The 23,143-nt window shown below is 39.9% G+C and overlaps 1 protein-coding gene across 6 annotated transcripts in view; it reads right to left on the bottom strand.

Annotated features, from left to right (window-relative positions):
• The window catches only part of LOC124145249 (AT-rich interactive domain-containing protein 1A-like), a 61,447-nt gene extending 46,053 nt beyond the window's left edge, over window positions 1-15,394 (bottom strand). Inside the window, exons 1-3 of one of the 6 annotated variants that reach the window (XM_046514987.2) lie at window positions 15,280-15,394; window positions 1,664-1,852; window positions 536-829 (exon numbers count right to left, since the gene is read on the bottom strand). In XM_046514987.2, the coding sequence (XP_046370943.2) occupies window positions 536-829; window positions 1,664-1,831 (462 nt within the window). In that variant the 5' untranslated portion in view covers window positions 1,832-1,852; window positions 15,280-15,394. Of the gene's footprint in view, window positions 1-535; window positions 830-1,663; window positions 1,853-11,772; window positions 13,062-15,279 lie in introns of those variants that run through there. The other 5 variants (XM_046514982.2, XM_046514986.2, XM_046514984.2 and 2 more) reach the window with 5 other exon arrangements.
• Window positions 15,395-23,143: the final 7,749 nt, after the last annotated feature.

Genomic DNA, 23,143 nt, shown 5'->3' with positions numbered 1-23,143 from the left:
GGTGTAATACAGGGGTGTCATACGGGATGCAATGTCTGTCTGTCTATCCATACCTGGGTTGTAACAGTATGATTCATAGATCACTGACCTAGGGTCAAAATATGACACATATCACAACACCTCATCTGCACTAGACACGAAGTGTCTAAAATGTAACACTCTTTAATATAATTGTGTCACAATTTCTTTGTAGTATAAAAACACTTTGCATCCATTGAATATTTTAACCCTTGTTAAAAGGCACCACAGCCAGTTTATACAATCAAATCTTTTCATTACACCTGTCAGTAAACTGCTACATCTCAAGTACTTTGCAATCCAAGATTTAAGAATATTTAATGTATTCTAAACAAAAACAAATCAAGGGGGGGAGAAGATAAAATTCTGGCTTCAATTCCATCTCCCTTTGTCAAGGACAAGTTATATAAGCAGCAGTTTTCTTTAAAGTTAAACTCCTCTTGCCTTCATACTTCAATAAATGTACTGTAAGACCAAGTCATAAAATTAGTCAAAAGCCAGCATCACCCAAACTCACCTGCTGTGACTGTTCGGAGTTATTGTGGACTGGGGACCCCTTCATCTGTGATGTTTGATGTTGGAGAGCCTGTATGGGTGTAGTGGGGGTGTGAAGGGGCGAGGACTGACTGGCCGGCTGGCAGGGGGGAGACGGCCCTGGGGGCTGGGGCTGTGATGACGGCTGAAGCTGTTGAGATAGGAAAGTTTGCTGTTGAGAAGAGGGCATGCTCTGACTGTATCCTGGCACTGGGCTGTTTGCGTTGTTAGCTGGATGTGGCTGCTGCTGCGGTTGTTGGCTAAAGTGTGGATGCATCTGAAATGGTCAAGTCAGCCTCAAAGGACTACTGACTGAAATAGTTTTAAGGGAATTCAAGAAACATGCCAGCATTCCTACAATTTTGCGACCCAAATTATTTTTCTGTTCAGAATGGGTGAGAAGGGTTTTACAATGTTTTAGCAATATCCTTGTGTGGTACTCCATAAATGGGCTTCACACATTGTACCCATGTAGGGAATCAAACTCGGGACTTCCGTGTGATGAACAAACAGAAGACCATTATCTATCACACCACCTCATTCTGATCAGAAGATTGAAAAATAATTTATGTAAGCAAAGCACTGTCATGTTTATAACGTGTTCCAAACTAAGGCATGTTTCTTTAATAATTGTCACTGCACACACAACACTGAAAGTGGACCAAAATCATCTATTATTGGAAAACATGGCAAAAAATAAATGTTGTGGTCATAAATACAAAACTGACTTGAATACAAAAACAGGCACGCATTCATGCGTCATAGCGGTGTTGTTCAAGAATCACTGTAAATTATGATGATGATTATAACGAACCATCTAAGAGACTATGTAGTGGGAACCACAACACTTATTTTAAGGCCAAGGGGAAAGTATCAATGAACTATTTGTTATCTCCCATTCTGTAAGAAAGAGCAACATCAGTCAACTGATCAGCTGTAATCACACCCAGGAAATTGAATCTCTTTTCACAGGAATATCTAAACAAGGACTTTTTCTAAACACAAAACAATTATTACCACAGATGGAACTAGCTTAACCAACACATATACTTTCCTGTGAAACTTGTAACTATATCTTGATTAAACTTCACTTTTTTTTTCTAGAACCTACCTGTTGATTATAAGGGGGGTTCCCCATGCCACCGGCCATCTGTGCCCCTGGGCTCCGGCCATACCTCTGTGAGCCTGGGGAGAACTGGTGGGGCCCGCCCACATACTGCCCAGGAGCATTCTGGTAGTTGGATGGGGACATGGATGTCGGACGGCGCGGCTGGTTCATCTCCCCTGGTATTGAACCAGTCTGAAGCAAAGAAAGGGAAACTTTAAAGATAGAACAGGTGCTTGCTTAAAGCTATTCATCCTGAAAATAATGAAAACAATCAGTTAAGTAAACGACCTAATTGTACAAAACAGTAAATACTGCTCTCCGAGCAAACAACAAAAGTATGATCAGTCAGGCAGACTAGTCAGTGATGATAACAGCATTATATTCATACTTTCCAGAACAAAGCTCCTAATTCATAGCTATGACGGTGACAGGTGGGGGACACCATGGGCCAATATCTGACCACTCTGCAGTTCATTCCCGAATAGTGGTATGTAACATAGCTTGATTTGGGGATTAAACAACTAGTCCAGCTAGACTGATAGTCTCAGAGGAGTGGCCATGTCTATCCCTGACTGCTGTGCCAACCGTCCTATCACAAGTCTTTGGCCTGGGCCAGGCAAACCAACATGTATAAGGTCAATGGTCAAGAGCACAAGCAGGGATAGACACTGGTCATACAGAACTAGACTTCGCGATAAAACACATAGTGAGTAGCTCTTCTGAATTATCACTAGTCTTGGACTTGTGGTAGTGTCTATTATACATGAAGTACAAACAACACCTTTGCAGAAACAGATCACACAAATGTTTTGTCTACTCTCACTGTGTTTGTTTGTTGTTTTAAGCCGCACTCAGCAATATTCCAGCTATATGACGGCGGTCTGTAAATAATCGAACCAGACAAGCCAGTGAATGACATCATGAGCATCGATCCACGCAATTGGGATAGATTACATGCATCAACCAAGTCAGCGAGCCTCACCACCCAATCCTGTTAGTCGCCTCTTACGACAAGCACAGTCACCTTTTACGGCAAGCATGGGTTGCTGAAAACCTATTCTATCCCCGAATCTTCACGGGTCCCTTACTCAGTGACCAGCAAAGTATCATTTTTCCTCAGCTGCTGTTGAAAGCACCTGCTCCTCACATAAGTTGCCTATTGTGACAACACAGAGCAGAGTCAAATATCCTACAATCCCAAAGTATTAAAAAAGATCCTTTCACAATTACATACCCATGTATCTTTTAAGGATAGGAAGAATTCCCAAGATTGCAGTGAAATGGTTTAACCAAATGTCCCATGAGTTTATGATTATTATGCAGACCATTATTCAAATAAGATGCCATTTGCAAACGAATAAAGGTTCATAAAAATAATACATTATTCCCATATTGATTTGACTTATGAAGTGATAACCATGACACCATGTATCATCTCTGTGATACTAAACATATACTTTAATGCCCTTTAAGTACCCAGGAAAAAACACTATTAATCATTACCATGATTACTAACAAATCAATGTTTAGACAAGACCACTTAATCCTCATTAAAGATTTAAATAAGCCTTTCCTTTCACCAAAAAATAAATAAAATGATATAAGATATTACATTAACTTGTTAAGTCGGAAGGCTCAATGCATTAATAGAAAAGGTATTGAATTTCTAAGGACACATATTAGTGGTCAGATCTATAAAATTTGTATTGTCCATCAGTTGCAGCCCTAAAGGACACTGCTAGCCTCGAGGTAAACACAGACCTCAGTTAACCTCTCAGTTTATCACCCAGTTCTAATATGGAGCATAACTTGAAACAAAAATCAATATATTCCGCATTTGACAAATTTACATCTCCAGTAAATGTCAGATTGATGTTGACTTTTCAATCTTCATTAATGTTTAAAACCAAACTACTTAACATGTTAAAAGAAAAGCTCTTTAAAAATTATTTCTAAAAAAACATATCAACATTATCTGATTGTCAATGAGGCACAGATTTAAACCAATTAGGTTACAAATCACTTAATATGACAAGAGAAACAAAAGACATATATCACATCACAAACATGGAAGCTATGTATAACACTTGACTGTCAGTAATCTTCAACTGAAATTGTATTCTCTTCAATGTGATTGAGTGAAAGGAATTACTACCACGCAAGAAATGTCAAAGGTGTCTGCAGCTTATTTCATTCATAAAGCTATGATTGGGCAATCAAAAGGCCACGACACATCCCCAGGCAGTTGGTTCTCCCGATGACAAAAGGCAAGGATCAACTTGTAAGGAGTCCGTGTAAAGCAATCCCATTCCTAGACAGAGGGGTCCCCAGCTGACGAGGGAAGGCATTATCCCTGGCTCTACACACTCCCCACAACTGGCTCAACGGGGAGATTTCCACCTTGTGTTTACAGTGTCACTGACAGGGGAAGGCGCCAAAAAAGCACATGGCTAATCAACATAATGAGTAAACACTGCCACATGGCTGAAACATGGGAGATAGATAGACTGCTGACCCCAGGTGCCCGAGTTCCCCTCACAGGTGAGGGTTTACCACTATTAACAGCTGCAAGTTACACCACATTCACTAACACATGCAACATTAACAATAGGAAGGTCCTACAAGCTCTACCTTTCTACAGCTGATTATTTCATTAACTGCTGCTTATCAAAATTTAAGAAATCTATGAGTTTTGGTTGTTACTTCCTGATCACTATTTGCATCAAATCATTATCTGTCCACGAAGACCTTTCCACCTTGTTATGTTACAGTTTCCTAGCTCTAAAAGTCAGGGCCAATTGTTTTCAAATCAAGATGAAAATTTTTCTTTATAAATTTGACAAACTGTTCTCAAAGTGACAAGCTTAACACTGTGAAATAAAATCTAGGGGTAATGGTTAGCTCTCTTTCATGACTAACCATTGTGACTAGAACTGAGGGATTTCCTTCATTTACAACCAAAAGACACAAGAATGTCATGGTGTTCGTCATACAGGTCCAACAGAACAATACCAGTTAAAATATTGAAACAAGACCTGCCAAACTGAAAGCTTTAAATTCATTCATCTCTGAATATTGGTAGGATCATTATTATCACAAAATGTATCCCTTTTTACTCAGTTCGATGTTTTTTCGTTTGCCTTAAAGACTTTCTGGAATTCCGTATTGACCTATGAATGCTTTTGAGATGATATTCACCCTTTTGTCACAAATTATGCCACGCAAGTGACAATAATGACTGTGCTTAAATTAAACTCGGCTGAACATGGCTCTGATCAGCATTTTCAGTAGATTTCAGTGTTATTATATGGACTTTTAATAGCTTACCCTACTAGACTGAGCCTAATTTCACTTGTCTCTGTTTTCAGACTATTGGCTAAAGTTTCAGACTGCTTATCAATGACTCACTTGTCTTCACACTTAGTAATATAGTCAGCACTTGTCACAACCAAGATGAAAAGTCGCTTTACCAGCTTCCACAGAACAAGAGACAAGGGACAGCTCTGACAAGTGAACATCTTGCAGACTACTAGTACTATCCAACTGATTATTGAGTACCCAAGTGTGGCTTCACGCAACTCTCAGCAATAATACAGCAATAGTATGGCAGGGATAAACCAGATATGGGCTTGACACACTGTACCATTGATAGGAATCAAACCTGGATCTTTCACATGATGAACCAAACTTTAACCACTTCGCCCATGGCTATTATAGATTCGGTAAAGAAACAGTATACATTCCTTTTTTAAGTCATTTGAATTGAATGACTTAGCTAATAAATGGCATTTGGACATTTTCATGTTTGTTTGTTGTTTAACACTGCACTCAGTAAAATTCCAGCTATATGACGGCGGTCTGTAAATAATCGACCAGAGAATCCAGTAATTGACATCATGAACATTGATCCACAAAACTGTGATACGATGACATGCATCAACCAAGTCAGCGAGCCTTACCACCCGATCCCGATAGTCGCCTCTTATGGCAAGCATAGGTTATACCAAAAAAGGAGATTTGTGGAAATTTGGTGTGGTGCTGGAAAACTAAGGTACTTTATATGAGGAATTCATCTGCCAGCATGGCACCATACCATGTTTCATAGCAGCAAGTGTGCTGCCATCAAGATAGGACCAGAATGTGAAGAAAGCACAAATAACCAACTAGAATCTCCAAGCAAGTCAATGCTCAAATTATCTCATATAGGATATTTCAAGATTCTTGTACAAAGATAAATCCTAAAGTCAATAAAATCTTGTTTGCTAATGAATGCCACTCAGCAATGCTAGATACATGATGGTGACCTGTAAACAAGAGTCAAAACCAGACAATCAAGTGATTGATATTGAGCAACATTCCACATCATTGGGGTAAAAATGGCATGCAACCAAGACACCAAAGCTTGACCACCTGATCCATTAACATGATTAAGCCACCACTTACAACCAGCATATGTTGCTGCACGGACTAATTCTAACCCTGAATACCTACAGTGGTAACAACCTACCAGCTAATGCTAAATTTAAAATAATTCCAAGAAAAAAGTCCACAGTCTAGGAGTCAATCATCCCTAATTAAATAAAAACACAAAAAGCACTTGCTCTAAAAATTGCCATTTCAATTCCAGTTTGTCCAAAGGAGCATTGTAGAAAAAGTTTTTTTCATGCTTAATTTCCTAACGATAAAAGGGGGGGGGGGGGGGGGGGGGGGAGAGAGAGAGAGAAGCTGTGATTACTGATTTTCACAAAATACTCACTAAGTAAGGAACAAAGGCCTTTATACACTGGCCTTTAAGGATTAATTTTATTGTTAGTTATTGCTTAAAATTACATGTTCACGCTACCTACAGTAAATTACCAAACATATGATCTGTGGGAGGTGAAAATGAATGTTAAATATAACTATTATTTTCTAGTTTTTCACAAATATTCTTCTTTGCTTTGTTTCTTTTTACCACATTCAGCAACAATCTAGTTACGTCACATCAGCATGTAAATAATCAAATACAGGCCGGAAAAAGCAAACACTGATACCATGAGCAACACCCCACACTATCAGGGTGTCAACAACATTAGAAATAGGCACTTGTTCTGTAGTCCTGGCCAAACTGCCAAATAGTTAAGTTAGCACAAGGACTAGTAGAAATTTGCCATTTTTAAGGGTTTTACTATATGTTATGATCAAGGACCAGTGGACTAAAAATGTTGTTTCTACCATTGGTGTCAACCTCATCTGACCGAATTATATTCTCAACTGGGTGACTGAAGGTTGGAGGTTTTTTTCTTAACTAGTTGGTTGGTTGGTTGTTTTACGCCGCAATTCAGCAATATTCCAGCTATATGACGGCGGCCTGTAAATAATCGAGTCTGGACTAGACAACCCAGTGATTGATATCACGAGCATCCTAATTAGTCATACAAATGTAAGTGTCACAAGTGACATGATTTGTAGCTTGGGTTACCAGGAACACCTCTTTTCCAGTATATTTTTACAATTATTGATACTATAAAAGTAATGGACCATATGACATGATGATGATGATCAGAAAGCCTACAAAGCTATCAATGCATGCGTGAGGGATACAATACTCTTAAAATGATGCAGTGATCAAAAATTAAACTTAAATCAAAACTTTCGTCGATCTGGTAATGTCAAGTACTGTATATGACCGAAGATAAGCCAAATTTTGAGGACCAGAAAAGGTTGATGAAGGTGAACGAAAAATGAGAGATATAGCAACTTTGCCAAATGAAAATGTGAAATTTGCGATTAAAAATCACAAGACATGTTGATTTACCACTTCCATTGCAATTTTTGTTATGCTAGGCATTGTTTAATATGCAGGGATAAAGATTGTGTGTATTGTCTTGTAAACTAAACCAGAAATAGCAATCAGCTGTACACACAATTTCTCCCAATCTACCAGTGATTAAGTAAAAACAACCCCAATAATATAACGGAAAAGAATTTTGATGCAATAAAAAACCTATGTTACTACGATAACATTCTCTGATATTCTGTAAGATTAATGGCAGACTTTACAATAACGAAGGTTATGCAGTAGCTCTTTAGTGTTTTGTCGCATACCTTTCACACATGGCACAATTTTAGAAGTAACTGTTGAGTTTTCATGCAATCACGCTATTTCCATCACAAAAACAATATGTCACACATAATAGTCACACTACAACAAATATGACTTTTAACAAGTCATGGTATGGCAGTTATGATATATGTATCCATTATCTGTCAACCAAGGTTCGTTTCAAGGTGTCAATATAAGTAATATGATCGTGGTTGCTGGGAATAGTTTGAGTTGGTGCTGTCGCAGATGTGGTAAAGCAGATCTTATGTAATGGGGTAAACTGAAGTTGAAAGTATCAAAGGGACATACGATATCGAAGGGACATACGATTTTGCTGATATTAATGTAAACATAATTGAATGAAAGTTTGAATACAATTAATATTACAAAACAAGTCCAGATATACAATCAACACTTATTAACAGATAGTGTAACGACAGAATTAACTTGCGAAATTCAATACGGACTTATTTGATATTCGATTTCTGATGACGGATCATGACAAGAAGATGTAGTTTTACGTTGGCGGTCAGTCTGATGTACCGCACATAACATTTGGTTACAGATTTCAAGGAAAAAGTTAACACCTCGGCTTAACTATGAGATCGGCTTATCTATCGGTCATATACAGTATTACACACACACACACACACACACACACACACACACACACACACACACACACACACACACACACACACACACACACACACACACACACACACACACACACACACACACACACACACACACACACACACACACACACACACACACACACTCTTACTAGTCTAAGCATAATTTTCAGTTAATTTGAGTTATTTAACAATAATATGGTGCATTATTACTTGAACTTACTTCAACAAACAGAATTCTACTAGCTGAAGTTGCAGCCTACTGCACTGAAAGAACATGGTCCTACACTCACAAATGACCCCTAACTGTCCTGGGGTGGGGGGTCATAATTTGTGAAAGTATGATTTATACCCGCTGCTAAGTCGCACTGCTCCGGTCAACCACAGGCTTAGTTGTTAAAGACTTCATCAACATGATATTGCTGTAAAACTGTCCACTGCGATGTAAACACCCACCCACTCACATCTGAACCATCTAGCCTTCAAACTGTTTCCCAGGGTCTCTTCAGAAGAAGCAACCACTGCATAAAGATTGGATTTTAAAAATTATGAACAGCTTAACTCAGCTGTTCAGGTTTTTATCTCGGCTTCCAGGGACCAATATATGGTCCCCAAGTCTGCAGCAATTGTCACTACAGTTTCACAAATTGGAAATAAAAGATTTCCAAATCTGGTTTATTTAGTTAAACCTAATGTGATGGCTTGGTTGTATTTATTGATAAGAGCACAACTAATGATGACCAGGCTATGAACATTAGTTTTACATTATTGCAATGAATGCAATGTTAAAATATCTCTGAATTGAAGACCAAAGTCTCAGTTTTGAAAAATATCAAAAATCCAAATTCCACTAGGCATACCTGAATGCAGAAACGTGCGTCCTGGACATTCTTGCATAAAGGTATGGAATGCACACAGAAAAAAATTATATTGCGTCCCAAGAGACACACAGTAACATTCATTGTACCAAATTCTTGACGAGAAATGTAAAAGTTCCTGTTATTAAAAAAATTGTTAAATATTTAAGTACTGCACACAGTACCATTTCATTACTTTACAGGACCCTAATATTTCCGATAGTATAAGGACCCATGAAGATCCGGGGTGGAACAGATCTTCAGCAACCCATGCTTGCCGAAAAAAGTGACTAAGCTTGTCATAAGTGGCGACTAACAGGATTGGTTGGTCAGGCTCTCTGACTTGGTTGATGCATGTCATCGTATACCAATTGCGTGGATCAATGCTCATGATATCAATCACTTGATTGTCTGGTCCAGACTGGATTATTCACAGACTGCCGTCATATAGCTGGAATATTGCTGAGTGCAGCGTTAAACAACAAACAGGCAAGAGGCAAGTTATTGGTGTCCAAGAGTTTTGTAGGTCAACATGGTCAAGGTAAAACCATGTGACCTACCTGTTTAATTAAGCATTTCAATCTTGTGGTTCCTGGAACATAATCCACCCATCTCAGATCTATGCATATGCTTACTAGTGGCTGTGTGTACCTACTCATATTCGGTAAAACAACCTTGAACAATAACTCAACCACAGTTGGAGGAAGGTTCAGTCAATTTGATCTCAATAAATGACTACTTAGGGAATTCAAAAAGAGGAATGTCATTTAACAGATTATCAATGATAAAGACTGACAATGTGCAATCCAATCCTTCATTAACTTCATATACTCTTCTGGTCGGAAGATGCATTAAGGTGGGTCATGTGAAGAGTTTAGGACAATTCAGGGAAAGAAATGAGTTTGAAATAATTGCTTTGTCTGTGTTATAGATCTTGGTTATTTCTATGATTTCCAAATTTCCACTTGTATACCACCAGACTCAAAATTTCTGACCATTTCAGCAGTTACCAAATTTCCATCCATCAGATTATTTCGACATGATTTAAAATCCCACCATTATGTATCATGCCATTAGATAGTAAATTTCCACCAGTATGAAGAGTCATGCAGGCATCCACCAAACAGTACTGAGACTTAACATGTTAATACTTTTGAAGAAATCAAGGTCTGTCCAAGTCCTTGTGATAAATTTTCGTAACATATCACTAATAAACAGCATTTCCTGGACTTCCTTTTAATGGTAGCTAAGGGATCAGAGAAGTATCACTCCATCCAGCATCAACAATCTCATACATTGCATGCATCTTCCCACAATTCTGGAACCGTTCTTGGAATTAACTACACATATATTAGTGGAACAGTGAATATTTTACTGTTGTTTAAGTTCTGATGGATACAAATGCGAAGACATCTTCGCATTTGAATGCAATCCTTAGATATATATGCCTGAAGATAAACAGATTATTAACCAAATAATTAATATTGATGCAGCTGAAGAATTGTGTGTGTGTGTGTGTGTGTGTGTGTGTGTGTGTGTGTGTGTGAAATGATGATGCACTGTAAGTAGAACATAAAAAGTGAAAGGTTTATACCCCATGTGCATACTAAGCAGCATTTAGCTTCATTGTATATTACTACTCTTCCCCATCCCCCATCTCTGTAACACCATGTCCACATTTCAGCATCATTAGAACAATCAGGGCAACCTGATTGCAATACATAAAAGAAAAGTCAGTATGCATTAAAAGGTTTCCCCATGCACCATATACAGGAAAGTGATAAACAAACTTGTTAAAAAACAATTTCATCATTTGTGGAAAAGATACCTAAAAATGTAAAAATTATTTTTAAAACAATTTTGTGTTTACAAATAAAGAATGTGAAGGCCAAGGTGGGATATCAACAGTGGAAAATAAAGCCTTAGGCTGCATGGAGTGATCTGGCACCGTGACATGACCCTGAACTGGTGTGTATACGCAACACACACATCTGCTTTTCAGCTGACACAATTTCAGTTTATGTTCTCCATGGCAACAGGGGAAGCTTTGGCTGTGAAAAAAGTAATCAATGAAAGCATGGCAAATACTATGATAGGCTGCTGGAAGTAAAGTGCTATCATTATGCGAGGCATGATTAATTGATTGTTTGACAAAGGCCATCAACCAATCATCTCAGGGCAATGCCACATTCATCCAGCTGTCTTGTGAAGCGCTAATTTTGCCTCCAAATTTAAATATCAGTCAGTCACCATGCTGGATGCATGCATGACTTATGAAAGACTGACAGCAGTAGTATTTGGTTTCTGGTCTCTAAGTTTTGCTTTCCAGCACCGTTCTGGCTGGTCTAATGCACAGCAATCTTTTTCCATCACTTTTCCAATGAATCATGTCCTAGATCAATAGCATCACACCCACAAGGCAAGGCTTGGGCTTATCAAAACAATCAATCAAAACAAAACAAATGTAAAATTTCTTAAAAGAAATTTCACAACTATAAAGTATAATTTATTTCACAACAATATCCAGACACTCACTTGATTTCTGTAAGGAGATGTCCCTCCCATAGGCCCAGGGGGATATGAAGCTCTTGCATTCCAAGGACCTTGCATATTGTATGGCATGTTCCCAGATCCCAAGTCATTTGTCTTGCCCGACCCCCCTGGATATTCACTGTAATTATTAGGGTATCTTTGGGTAGAGTTAGGAGTCTGTAGCAACTGATTTAGTGTAGGTGTTGGGCCACCTTGCTGAGATATACTTTGTCCAGACATCATTCTTTGAGCACTAGGGTTGTATCCAGGGGGTGACATCATTGCCATTCCTGGGGGTGCCATACCCGGCCTGGATGGACTCATACCTGGTTTATCCATTCCTGGATATCCTGGTCTCACCTGTGATTGTGAATACTGTCCATGAAATTGTGAACCCTGAGTCCCAAATTCAGTACTTCCTGCCAATGCCGGCATACCGCCATGTTGTTCCGAACCCAGGCCATAGCCCCCCCTGTTATAAGGGTAGTTTTGCATCTGACCATGGTGCATATTATCATTCATTCTGCTATAATTCTCAGGGCCCATTCCATGTTCTCCTGATGTTGGTGGGAAATTATTCATATCGGTGTTCATGTGAGCCCCCTCCATCGGAGGATATTCACTCTGTTCGGAGTTGTTCATGTTTTGCTGGCCTCCATCTTGAAAAGAGTCCATTGTGTTTGGTTCACTCATCTGGTTGGGAGAACGCAGCTTATTATTCACGATCATTCTGTCTCCGCCATCATCGGGAGAAATATTATCCATAGTAGGTACTCACCGATTCGTTGGTACCAACCCCGGTGATTCGGATAGTCCTATATCCCTGCCTTTTTTGTTCACGCTGCAAACTTGATCAAGCATAATGCCAAGAGCACACACCCTGAGTCGAAATTCACGGGAACAGACTCCAATCTTGTTGCAGATGAACGCTTATGATGTTGGTCCCCTCCTGTCCCTACCTCAAGTTTATGTTACACACGTGTGTGAAGATGAGGTTTGGAAACAGTAGGGGAAAACAGTCTCGGATAGCAGCATGGTCTTATCATACACTCGGCTATTATATGGTACACTTCAATAAGCGGGAATAGGAGAGATTTTGCCAATAGATTCATGCGCAATGGCGTGTTTCCGGACAAAACATAACGCGCTATTTCTCCTTTCCTTTTACTCGACTCATATTGGCCCTGTCAACCATCTGTAATAAAGTAGACTATATCGCGCGGTTTTGGCACGCAGCATCCGCTGAAAAGTACCTTAGAATTCTTTTCTACTCTCCCTCTACTGAGCGGATGACCACAAATTTCGAGTTGTGACGCGTCCGAGGCATTCTTTTCAATTCTGCCGTTTCAATTAGCTGATCTTTTCACCTCCCTCGGATGAGTAATACCAGATAAAACCAAAGAAAATATTTGCAAAAAGGTTATACTCATTTTTTGCAGAGTTTTTCTGTTTTATTCTACCTAAAAAAGCAATGTATAGTAAAGAAAAGCATAATATGACTATTCTTGGCGAGGCGCGTATTTATTTCTGAGTTCCAGGGGAGGTGACTATACCAGCCGGAGTTGCCAAAGGGCTTTCGCACTGACGTCAACCGGAGGCCAAGTCTCATATTATTGGGCACGCAATTGTTGTTATTCATTTTTTCTTGACGCCGGTCGTGAGGGAGATACTGCAGCCGATACTGGGCGTTTCTTCAACGCATTACATACACTAAAAATTTATATATCTAAAACAGAAAGAAAATTCAGAAAAAAAATCCTCTAAGTTGGTGAAATAAGCAAGTACACGAGTGAAAGATATCGAGGCTGTTCCCGTTATAAAACGTCTCCCCTCGTAACGTCGATAACAGCGAGCGAATCTAGCTCAACTGTGCAAAGCAAGAGGAAAGGTCGGTAGGCACGTTAGAAATGGAACTAACAAGGGAGGTAATCATGGTAGCGTGGATAGAATTTACGCGCATTTATATTGATGTGAAGAGGTTATTGGGGAAATGAAAGCAGACGATTTTTCTTGATTTGTTATTCCGTGCGAACCACGTGCAGCGCTCGAGGAAAATAGGGTCGCGTTATAAACGAGAAGCATTGATCAGTAGATATTCGCTCCAGTCGGCTATATCTGTGTTATTCTATGAGAAAAAGAGCTCATGTATTGTTTATTTCATTATCCCGAATGAAGAAAAATATCGTTATCGCAATTGGAGGACTTTGTGATGGGCTGAATTATTTTATTTAGAAGGTCGCGCGGATTCCTGGAACAGCTTGCATTCAACCTTGTATTTGAAACTTAACTGTGGCGTTCAAATTAAAAATAAATAGAGGCATTTTAACTGTTTCGTTATTGGTTCACAATTTCCAATTTTGATTGAAAATAATAAGCGTATTCCAGAAAAGCGAGGACAATACTAGCGTTGTTCATGTATAGTCAAAATACTATCAATATCCGAATTATGTTGATCGATATGTTTATTATAAATTGTCTTTTGGCCAACAATTGGAATTTTCAGAGGACAAACGTTTTACTGAAAAATACGTTCACTTTGGTATATTCTGGATTAAATCATTTCCCATACTTTATATTAGATTCAGGTTGGAGAAAAATGTGGTTTGAGTTCTTTAATTGCAAACTAAAGCGTGTCACTTTAAAGTATATCGTTTGAGCTTCGTACGGTGTTAACACACGGAGATTTAGGATGTGGTATATAAGTCAGTGTTTCTATTTCCTTAACGTTCTCTAATACCCCTGACTGTAAATCAGGACATGTTTACTTGCGGTAATATCGCGTGTAGCCAGTCGTCTCCGCCTTCTAGACTTGCAGGGGGCTTGTTCAGGCATATATAGAGACGTATGTTATGCTGAAATCAGCACATATATAGCTACATGCATTTCGAGACACGCGTGACGGCAGTCAACATACTTCAAATACGCTCAGCAGAAGAAAACGAATATATTTGCGAAAATATACCACGACCGGCAATGACACTCACTGTATGCGACACTGATGTAAATTCAAAATACTGTTCATTATTTAATTGTATATCTTCAAAATATGTGATTGGAAATTCTCCGATGGTAGATAAATATTTTCTGAGACGGCTGCGTTTTCATAGATGGAAGTATATGTATGTTATCATAAGCATATTTTTCCTCGCATTTCCTGCACACTATCAATATCCGACCAAGCATTCCGGACAAGGGAGGTAATCCACGCCTTGCACCATTCGCTTTCTTTTTCTCAAATTCGTTCTATCAATATTTCACTGACAACATTGTTATGAATTTAATATGCATATAAAATATATATACATGCTTAGAACCAACATACACGGGAGCAATATAAAAATGCCAGTCTGCGCAGTTAGATTTACTCAGTATACAGAAAACGTCCTGGACCAACGCGGTTTAGACGAATGTAAAACTTCAAAGATGTCGGTTTATAGTAAGTAAATTCAAACCGAGCTGTTTTGAAGTACTAGTGTAGATGTGGATGGTGTAGATATGAAACCGTCTCACCTCATTAAAGAATCCAACATTCAGGTATCTCTACTCTGTCAGTGTGGACACTCAACCAACTTCGTGCTGACCAGTACGACCCGTCAGCGTCACATCTCACAGCTTGGTCATTAGAAACGTATCCACAGCAGTGATATATTTCACGCACCTGCTAATTGACACGTGTAATGCACGTTGAATGGACTAGGCGTGCAATGTACGCTCGTTAGCGTGTTGTTAACACAGACAAGGGTGGTGGACCGAGTGTCAATATGATGGTTACAGCTTGCCTTTGATGTTCAAGAGGAGGTCCCTTCAGAACTGGCGATGTGTGGCAGACAGCTGACACTTGCTCGGTTTCTATGGTTATCGAGAATTCAAATAATAAAAAGTTTCGGCTCTGTTTCAAGTTTATCATTATCGGTGAGCAATGGTGATAATCTAGTGAGTCGAGGGTTCTACATTTTAAAGATATGTAAGCAATATCAAAATCGCTGTACGTACATAGGAATTGAATCCTGGCCTTCGGCATGACGAGCGAACGCCTTAACCACTGAGCTACCCACACGCCATGTTGTTTATGTGGAACAAAATCATCAGAGAAAATTGCAGAGTGTATCTAGTGTGAGGGAGTGATTGTGTGTTGCGTCTTGCTCTTGGGGTAGCCAGTGGTTAAAATGATCGCTCGTCACGCCGGAGGCCAGGGTTCGATTCCCCATATGGACAAAATATGTGGTGCCCATTTGGGTCTAGTGTCCCCTGCCTTGATATTTTCTGGAATATTTCTAAAGTCGGCGTTAAACAATGCTCACTTACTCTCTAGAACTGTGTCATCGATCCCAACTGCGTGGATCGATGCTCATGATGTCAATCCTGGATTGTCTGGTCCAGACTCGATTATTTACAGACCGCCGTCATATAGATGGAATATTGGTGAGTGCGGCGTTAAACAACAAACCAACCAACTCTAGAACTGTACTGGCTCACTTACTCTCAAGAACTGTTCTGGTCATACAGTTCAAGTGATATTCTCTCTAACCGACCGCCTCCGTGGTCTAGTAGGTAGAACGTCTGGCCGGAGAGCGGAAGGTCCGGAGTTGGATCCCAGGCCGCGCCATACCAAAAGACGTTAAAATATGGTATTTGTTGTTACCTTGCTTGCTGCTCGGCATTAAGAGGCAAAAACAAGGTCGGCTTGGAGTCAGCATACTGTGTCTGAGTGAGGTATCCATGCTTAATTTCGGCGTGGTATCTCAGTCGGCTAGCACGATAAAGCCGACATTAGTCCGGATAAGTACGAGCATAGTTTGTATTCACTAACATACTCTTGACCAAGCTTGATTGGTATAATACTATTCTGGATGTTGATGTGGGTTATCATAAACAAAGAAATGCATCGTAACTCGTCTTTGTTTACATTAGTCGAGGTTTAGTTGATAAATCAGATGCTACCCGCATCCCAAACGGGCTTACTTGGTTATGAATATGCCAGCGTCTTTAAAGTTATTATTGTTAGCCTACCAATGTCCGTTTTAGTCCCACAACAGAAAAAAAACCAGTTAACTCTTCTCAAACATTAAGCATGTTTCAGTGATGACCTTTGTTGGAACTGAATTATTTCATGAATATTATTTGACCCCCCGTGAAGATACCGAGTAGAATAAGTCTTCAGCATCCACGCTTGCCTAAAGAGTGGTCAGGCTCGCTGACTTGGTTGATGCATGTCATCTACGGCTGGGACGGGTAACTCGGGTACCCGGGTCGGGTGGGTACTGAGTAGGACCCGGGTACCCACGGGACTACCCGGACCCATGGTTAGTCACTGGAATGACCAGATTGTTTAATACATATATCTAAATACGTTTTGCCCAGGCTTTGAAAAAAATTTTCCCAATCGGACATTTTGAGACGTCCCCTGAGACCTACACTTGGTACCCGGGTAGGGTCGGGTAATAGGGGGCTGGGTACCCGGGTAGTAAATTTGGACTCGTCCCAGCCAATTGCGTGGATCGATGCTCATGATAATAATCACAGGATTGTCTGGTCCAGACTCGATTATTTACAGACCGCTGTCATGCAGCTGGAATATTGCCGAGTGCGGCGTTAAACAACCAACCAACCAACCTGGACACTCAGAATACCCGTATCAAATGATGAGTGTCACAATAAACAATAAACACTAGTAAACTAGCGGCTAGTAAACTATTTTGATGTATTTTGTATTTTGATATACTTGTGCCTATATTTAATGCTCCATTGATCTTTCACTCAAATGTTTCTTGGCTGGGGCCATATGGTAACAGTAACATGATTGCTGAGCGCAACGTTAAACAATAAACAAACTAAATAAACAAACAAACTTCTTTTCAAATTAAAGGAGAGCCAAATATGTTGCAATTTAACTCTCCTCTGTTTATTAGCACACTTAGCCCCTTGACGTTATAACATGTAGGGTGATGTAATAAGTGTTAATGACGTCATCACATGAAGAATCGGACACAACAATGACATCAAGATGGGTTCCGTCTCTTCATATAACGAATTGACAAAGCGCAGAGAGAGACGGAAACCAGTTTACAATCTTGTATTTTTCGTCACAGTGCACAAGCGAACACTTGAGACATGTTAAACATGTATTTTCTTCATGTAAACTTGTCAAACCTGTAATGTTAACAAGGAGACCCATTTGCAAAACTCGACGCGATACCCTCGTTAAACCAGACGATGTGGGTTCAACCAAGAACGTCCGGGTAAACGGAGTTTTCTAGACTGATTTGTGAGATATGTTTTTCTAACTTGTTTTTTCCTACCAACCTATAATGGCGGTGATATGATGGTGATGTATTTATGAGAGGAAGAAAAATTATACTCTTAACAATATTTTAGGTATGATCAGAGACCATATAATCTTTATCTATATCTATTTATATGGTCTCTGGTATGATCAAGTAATCTTGCAGGGAAATTTTCAAAATGTTGTTTTTCAAACACTAAACACAAACATGAACACAAGTTACAAAAATTAAATGCGTACACGTATAAATGAAAATGTGTAGCTCTACATTATTCCGAGGTGTATGTTGTGCAATTTATAGTTTTTATACATATTATGTACCTGAATTATTTCGAATTCTACCTCTTCTATTTGGTAGAACGTGTGGGAAAAGGCGCCACTATTCGCTGTGAAGAGTTGCGTCCCTTAGCCGTTAATTGTGGATTCGAATTGTGATTCTTTGTCTGTGAGAACCATACCCTTGGTCGTGGGTTTCACCAAAGCATGCACCTCACGAGCTTCCCTCCCAGTGAGGAGACACGCCGTGATACTTGTAGAACTGAAATACTGTTCAAAGCGACTTAAAGACCCGTGAAGATCCGGGTTAGAATTGGTCTTCAGCAACCCATGCTTGCAGTAAAAGGCGACTACGCTTGTCGTAAGAGGCGACTAACGGGATCGGGTGGTCAGGCTCGCTGACTTGGTTGATGCATGTCATCGTATCCAAACTGCGTAGATCGATGCTCATGATGTCAATCACTTGATTGTCTGGTCCATTATTTACAAACCGCCGTCAAGTAGCTTGAATATTGCTGAGTGCGGCGTTACACAACAAACAAAGCGGCGTAAAACCCACGCACTCAACCACACACTTTTTAATATTAACCAGATAAAATTTATTCGCCAATAATGGACCATATTAAAATTACTTTATGAATCTTTTATTAATATCTTTTGGTATGACGTGGCCGTGTACCGACAGAGGCTCTATCCCCTCGACCACGGAGGCGGTCGGAAACAGCGAAGACGTTTCAGACCACAGTCAAAGAAATGAGATGTTTCGGCGTGAACTGAGCAGCAGACGAACCGGTGGTTGATATCATGAGAACGACCCATCCCCTGTGGGGATGATGACACGCCACTAGTCCAACACATATTCCTTGAAATTCAGTTATGTGTAATGTGAAGTACAAATAGTTCAGTAAGAGAACCCTCCAGTTTTAAGGAACCCTTATGTCTCTTCATTTCCAAGAGCTGAGAATGCGAGGAGCATAGACTGCTAGAACTGAGAAGGGTATGAGTATAGACTGCCAGAGCTGAGAAAGGGGTGCGTATAGGCTGATAGAGCTGAGAAAGGGGTGCGTATAGGCTGATAGAGCTGAGAAAGGGGTGCGTATAGGCTGATAGAGCTGAGAAAGGGGTGCGTATAGGCTGCTAGAGCTGAAAAGGACATGAGTATAGACTGCTAGAGCTGAGAAGGGTATGAGTATAGACTGCTAGAGCTGAGAAAGGGGTGCGTATAGACTGCTAGAGCTGAGATAGGGGTGCGTATAGACTGCTAGAGCCGAGAAAGGGGTGCGTATAGACTGCTAGAGCTGAAAAGGACATGAGTATAGACTGCTAGAGCTGAGAAGGGTATGAGTATAGACTGCTAGAGCTGAGAAAGGGGTGCGTATAGACTGCTAGAGCTGAGATAGGGGTGCGTATAGACTGCTAGAGCTGAGAAAGGGGTGCGTATAGGCTGATAGAGCTGAGATAGGGGTGCGTATAGGCTGATAGAGCCGAGAATCCTCTGCTTGTGGATCGAATCCCAGATTCGCCCTGAATATGGTTCTACGTTTGTCAACGCCATATCGTGTTCGTGGGTTTTCATCACAGAGGTAAACACAACAGACCACATGATGAAGCTGACACTCCGCGATATAACTGGAATACAAACTGACGTTAAACCCAACTCACCACCTCATTATTCACAAGCCAAATTAAGTAAACGTCACTTAGAATAATTGCTTTTTATGATGAAAAATTGTAAGAAAAAGCAGACGCAAACACACTTTATTGAAATATCTTTTATCAGACATAAAGTCCGTGCGAAGTGCCGCTCTCTTGTCTGTAAGCAACAGATGTTGGGAGATCTCGACATAATAGTTTAATATCCTGTTTATTAACCGAATTCCCAAAAGGATTTTATTTGCAATCTGTTTAGGGTTGGTTTCTAGATTAATTTTCTTCGCGTTATAAATTTATTACACGTGAACTACATTTCCAATGCACTCAAAAAACGTACTGGCTTTCCAAAGTACTTCTCGAATGGTACACATTTCAGTCTCGAGCTGCGACCGCTAAGCTTATGTGTCACACGTTGTCTAGGTTTTATGTAGTTTACTGTTCTAAATACATCCCGGTATATATGTGTGCATATGTATGTCCGTATGTCCTGTGTGAACAGCCGGTATCTATATATATATTATATATGATCTTCTCCTTGATGATAACACTGAAACATGACTGTGACTATTTCTTTATATATGTGCTACTCTACACTAGTGAATTAGCCCCTTTATATATATATATACTCACCGACAAAAGAAACACGAATATCTTATATGTTGGTTAATATATGAAGAATTACTCATATTGAAGAGATATTAGATTGGTTTCATGCACAAACGAACATACTGGTATGTTGTGTGAACCGACGCTCATGAACGAACCACATGTGACATCATCGACTCGAGATGCTCCATTTTTCTCGTGCAGGATTAGCGTGCAAAGCGTCTTGTTCCTGTGGCATGGGACCGCTATCATGGTGTCAGTCACTGGTATGGCAGCGTCATATATACGCCTGTTGGATTTAAATGTTTGAAACGTGTAACTTTGAATGTTGTCGTATTCCTCTTTTTGTAAAAGACATCTTCAGTGTTTTCGAAATAAATGTCGTTTGTTGGCTTTTTAGTAGATACAGAGCTTTTTAATCTGTATTTACTTCAAAACTGCAGCATAATAAGCTCTGTTTATTATCCGGCCCTTTGGAGGATAGTCAACCATGATGTCACCCTCGAGGCCAAAACCTTTACAGCTGATGACGGGACAGTCCTTGTCTTCTTTGGTGGTAGCGATGTCAAATACTTCCACTCATGTTTCATCCATAGTCTCAAATCGTTGCAAGAACCTTTCTGGGTCAGCTTCAAACAGATCTAGATTATCACGAGACATGTCTGGTGCGTTTTTGATCAGATGTCAGAAGCTTTGGATCCCAATGAGCTAATACTTTCTTCATTGGCAAAGTTTCTTTAATAATGGAATGTACTCTCTCCCGGGAACTGCCTACTGAACCTGCAATACGACGCTCAGTCATTCGCTGGTCGGTCATCACCATATCGTGGATTCGATGGATCATTTCCTGTCTTGCTGACGTGACAGACTCTCACTGCCACCTATGTACGGTGACATTAAACCTTAGGAAGGGACATCCTTGCCTAGTGTTGTACTCATATCTTCATGGATGGCCTTGGTGTTAAGCCCTTTTTTCTGCAAGTACTTGATCACATCACGTTCCTCAAGTTTGTCTATTTTGCAAAGGTGACAGGCCCCTGATTATATGACTGACTTGGCCGAAAAATATCCGCTATGTTGGCTATGTATGTTCCCCACCCGGGGACGTTTTGGTGATTGTCTACACAAACTTTAGAACTGAGATATAGGCTGTGTATATTCCCCATCCGGAGACATCTCAGTCACTGTCTACACAAGAATAAGACCTGACTTATCATCCGTGTATAGGCCATGTATATTCCTCATCCGGGGATGTCTCGATCACTGTCTACACAAGAATAAGAACTGAGATTTAGGCCATGTATATCCATCATCCGGGGATGTCTCGATCACTGTCTACACAAGAATAAGACCTGACTTATCACCCGCGTGTATGGCATGTATATTCCTCATCCGGGGATGTCTCAGTCACTGTCTACACAAGAATAAGAACTGAGTTACATCCTTGTATATGCCATGTATATTCCCCATCCGGGGACATCTCAGTCACTGTCTACACAAGAATAAGAACTGAGTTACATCCGTGTATATGCCATGTATTTTCCCCATCTCAGTCAAACTGAACTGTATCCACGTTTGGGATGTATATCTTGCACCAACTCAGCCACTCTCGATGATAATAACTTTAAGTGTTGAATTAAGAGGTAAACATACTGTGTTTTGAATGTAGAGCTAGGTTACCTGTAGATTAACCGCGCAAAATTAAATATGATATCGAAAATTTACATTGAAAACACAGTATGTTTATCTCCATTCTACCATGACTAAATAAAACGCGAACTCTTTGGTGTTAGCAAATATATTGAGTGAAGCGGCATGGATTGAGTTCTGTGTTTTGAGTGGGTTGTCGACCTGAATTACCGAATCACCGACAAGAGCCTTTAAACAAAATACGGCGCTCTTTTTGCTGAAGCAGTTTATTTACACTGTAATACTTCACTCGAACATATGACAGGTATTGAAAGCATATAAGCACGGTAACTTGGTAAGCTAACATGATGTGGGCACTCTCTTAAGAAAAATAAGCAACCTTTGCATAGCTTTCGTTCTAACCGTAAGTCACCATTATGTCATATCCTCACTGTGACGCAAAAGACATGACGTCACAGTCGTATATAGAAAAGGGCAACTTCCAAGCTCTCTCCGTTCCCCTAAACTTGAAATACATTCTCAATGTAGACACTATCTTGCTTTCTGCACGAAATGTATGTCCACAAATCCTTAGAATATTGTATTCAACCATGAATTTGGAAATTATTCGATTCTGATTGGTCAATCAGATATGGTCAAATCACAACAAACCTCCTCTGATTGAAACAGCCGATTTGAGGGCCGCATAATCGCGGAAGTTAATATTCATAGAATAGTACTTTTTAATTTCTCTGAGAGGCATTTAGAAGTTGGAGTAAGGATAAGATATAAGATATACACCGAAACGTCGCTCCTAATTGCAATAAAGAAGTTGTTCATCCATATATCTTATCCTCACTTAGTACTTTTTGAGTCATTGTCGGTAGGCTGCGCGTTCAGTTCCAAATTCAATTTGGCGCGGTTAAA

This window comes from Haliotis rufescens, unplaced genomic scaffold, assembly GCF_023055435.1.
Source record: "Haliotis rufescens isolate VD_foot unplaced genomic scaffold, xgHalRufe1.0.p SCAF_5, whole genome shotgun sequence".
Classification (NCBI taxonomy): Eukaryota; Metazoa; Mollusca; class Gastropoda; order Lepetellida; family Haliotidae; genus Haliotis; species Haliotis rufescens.
This window is presented reverse-complemented; position numbering and strand designations above follow the sequence as displayed.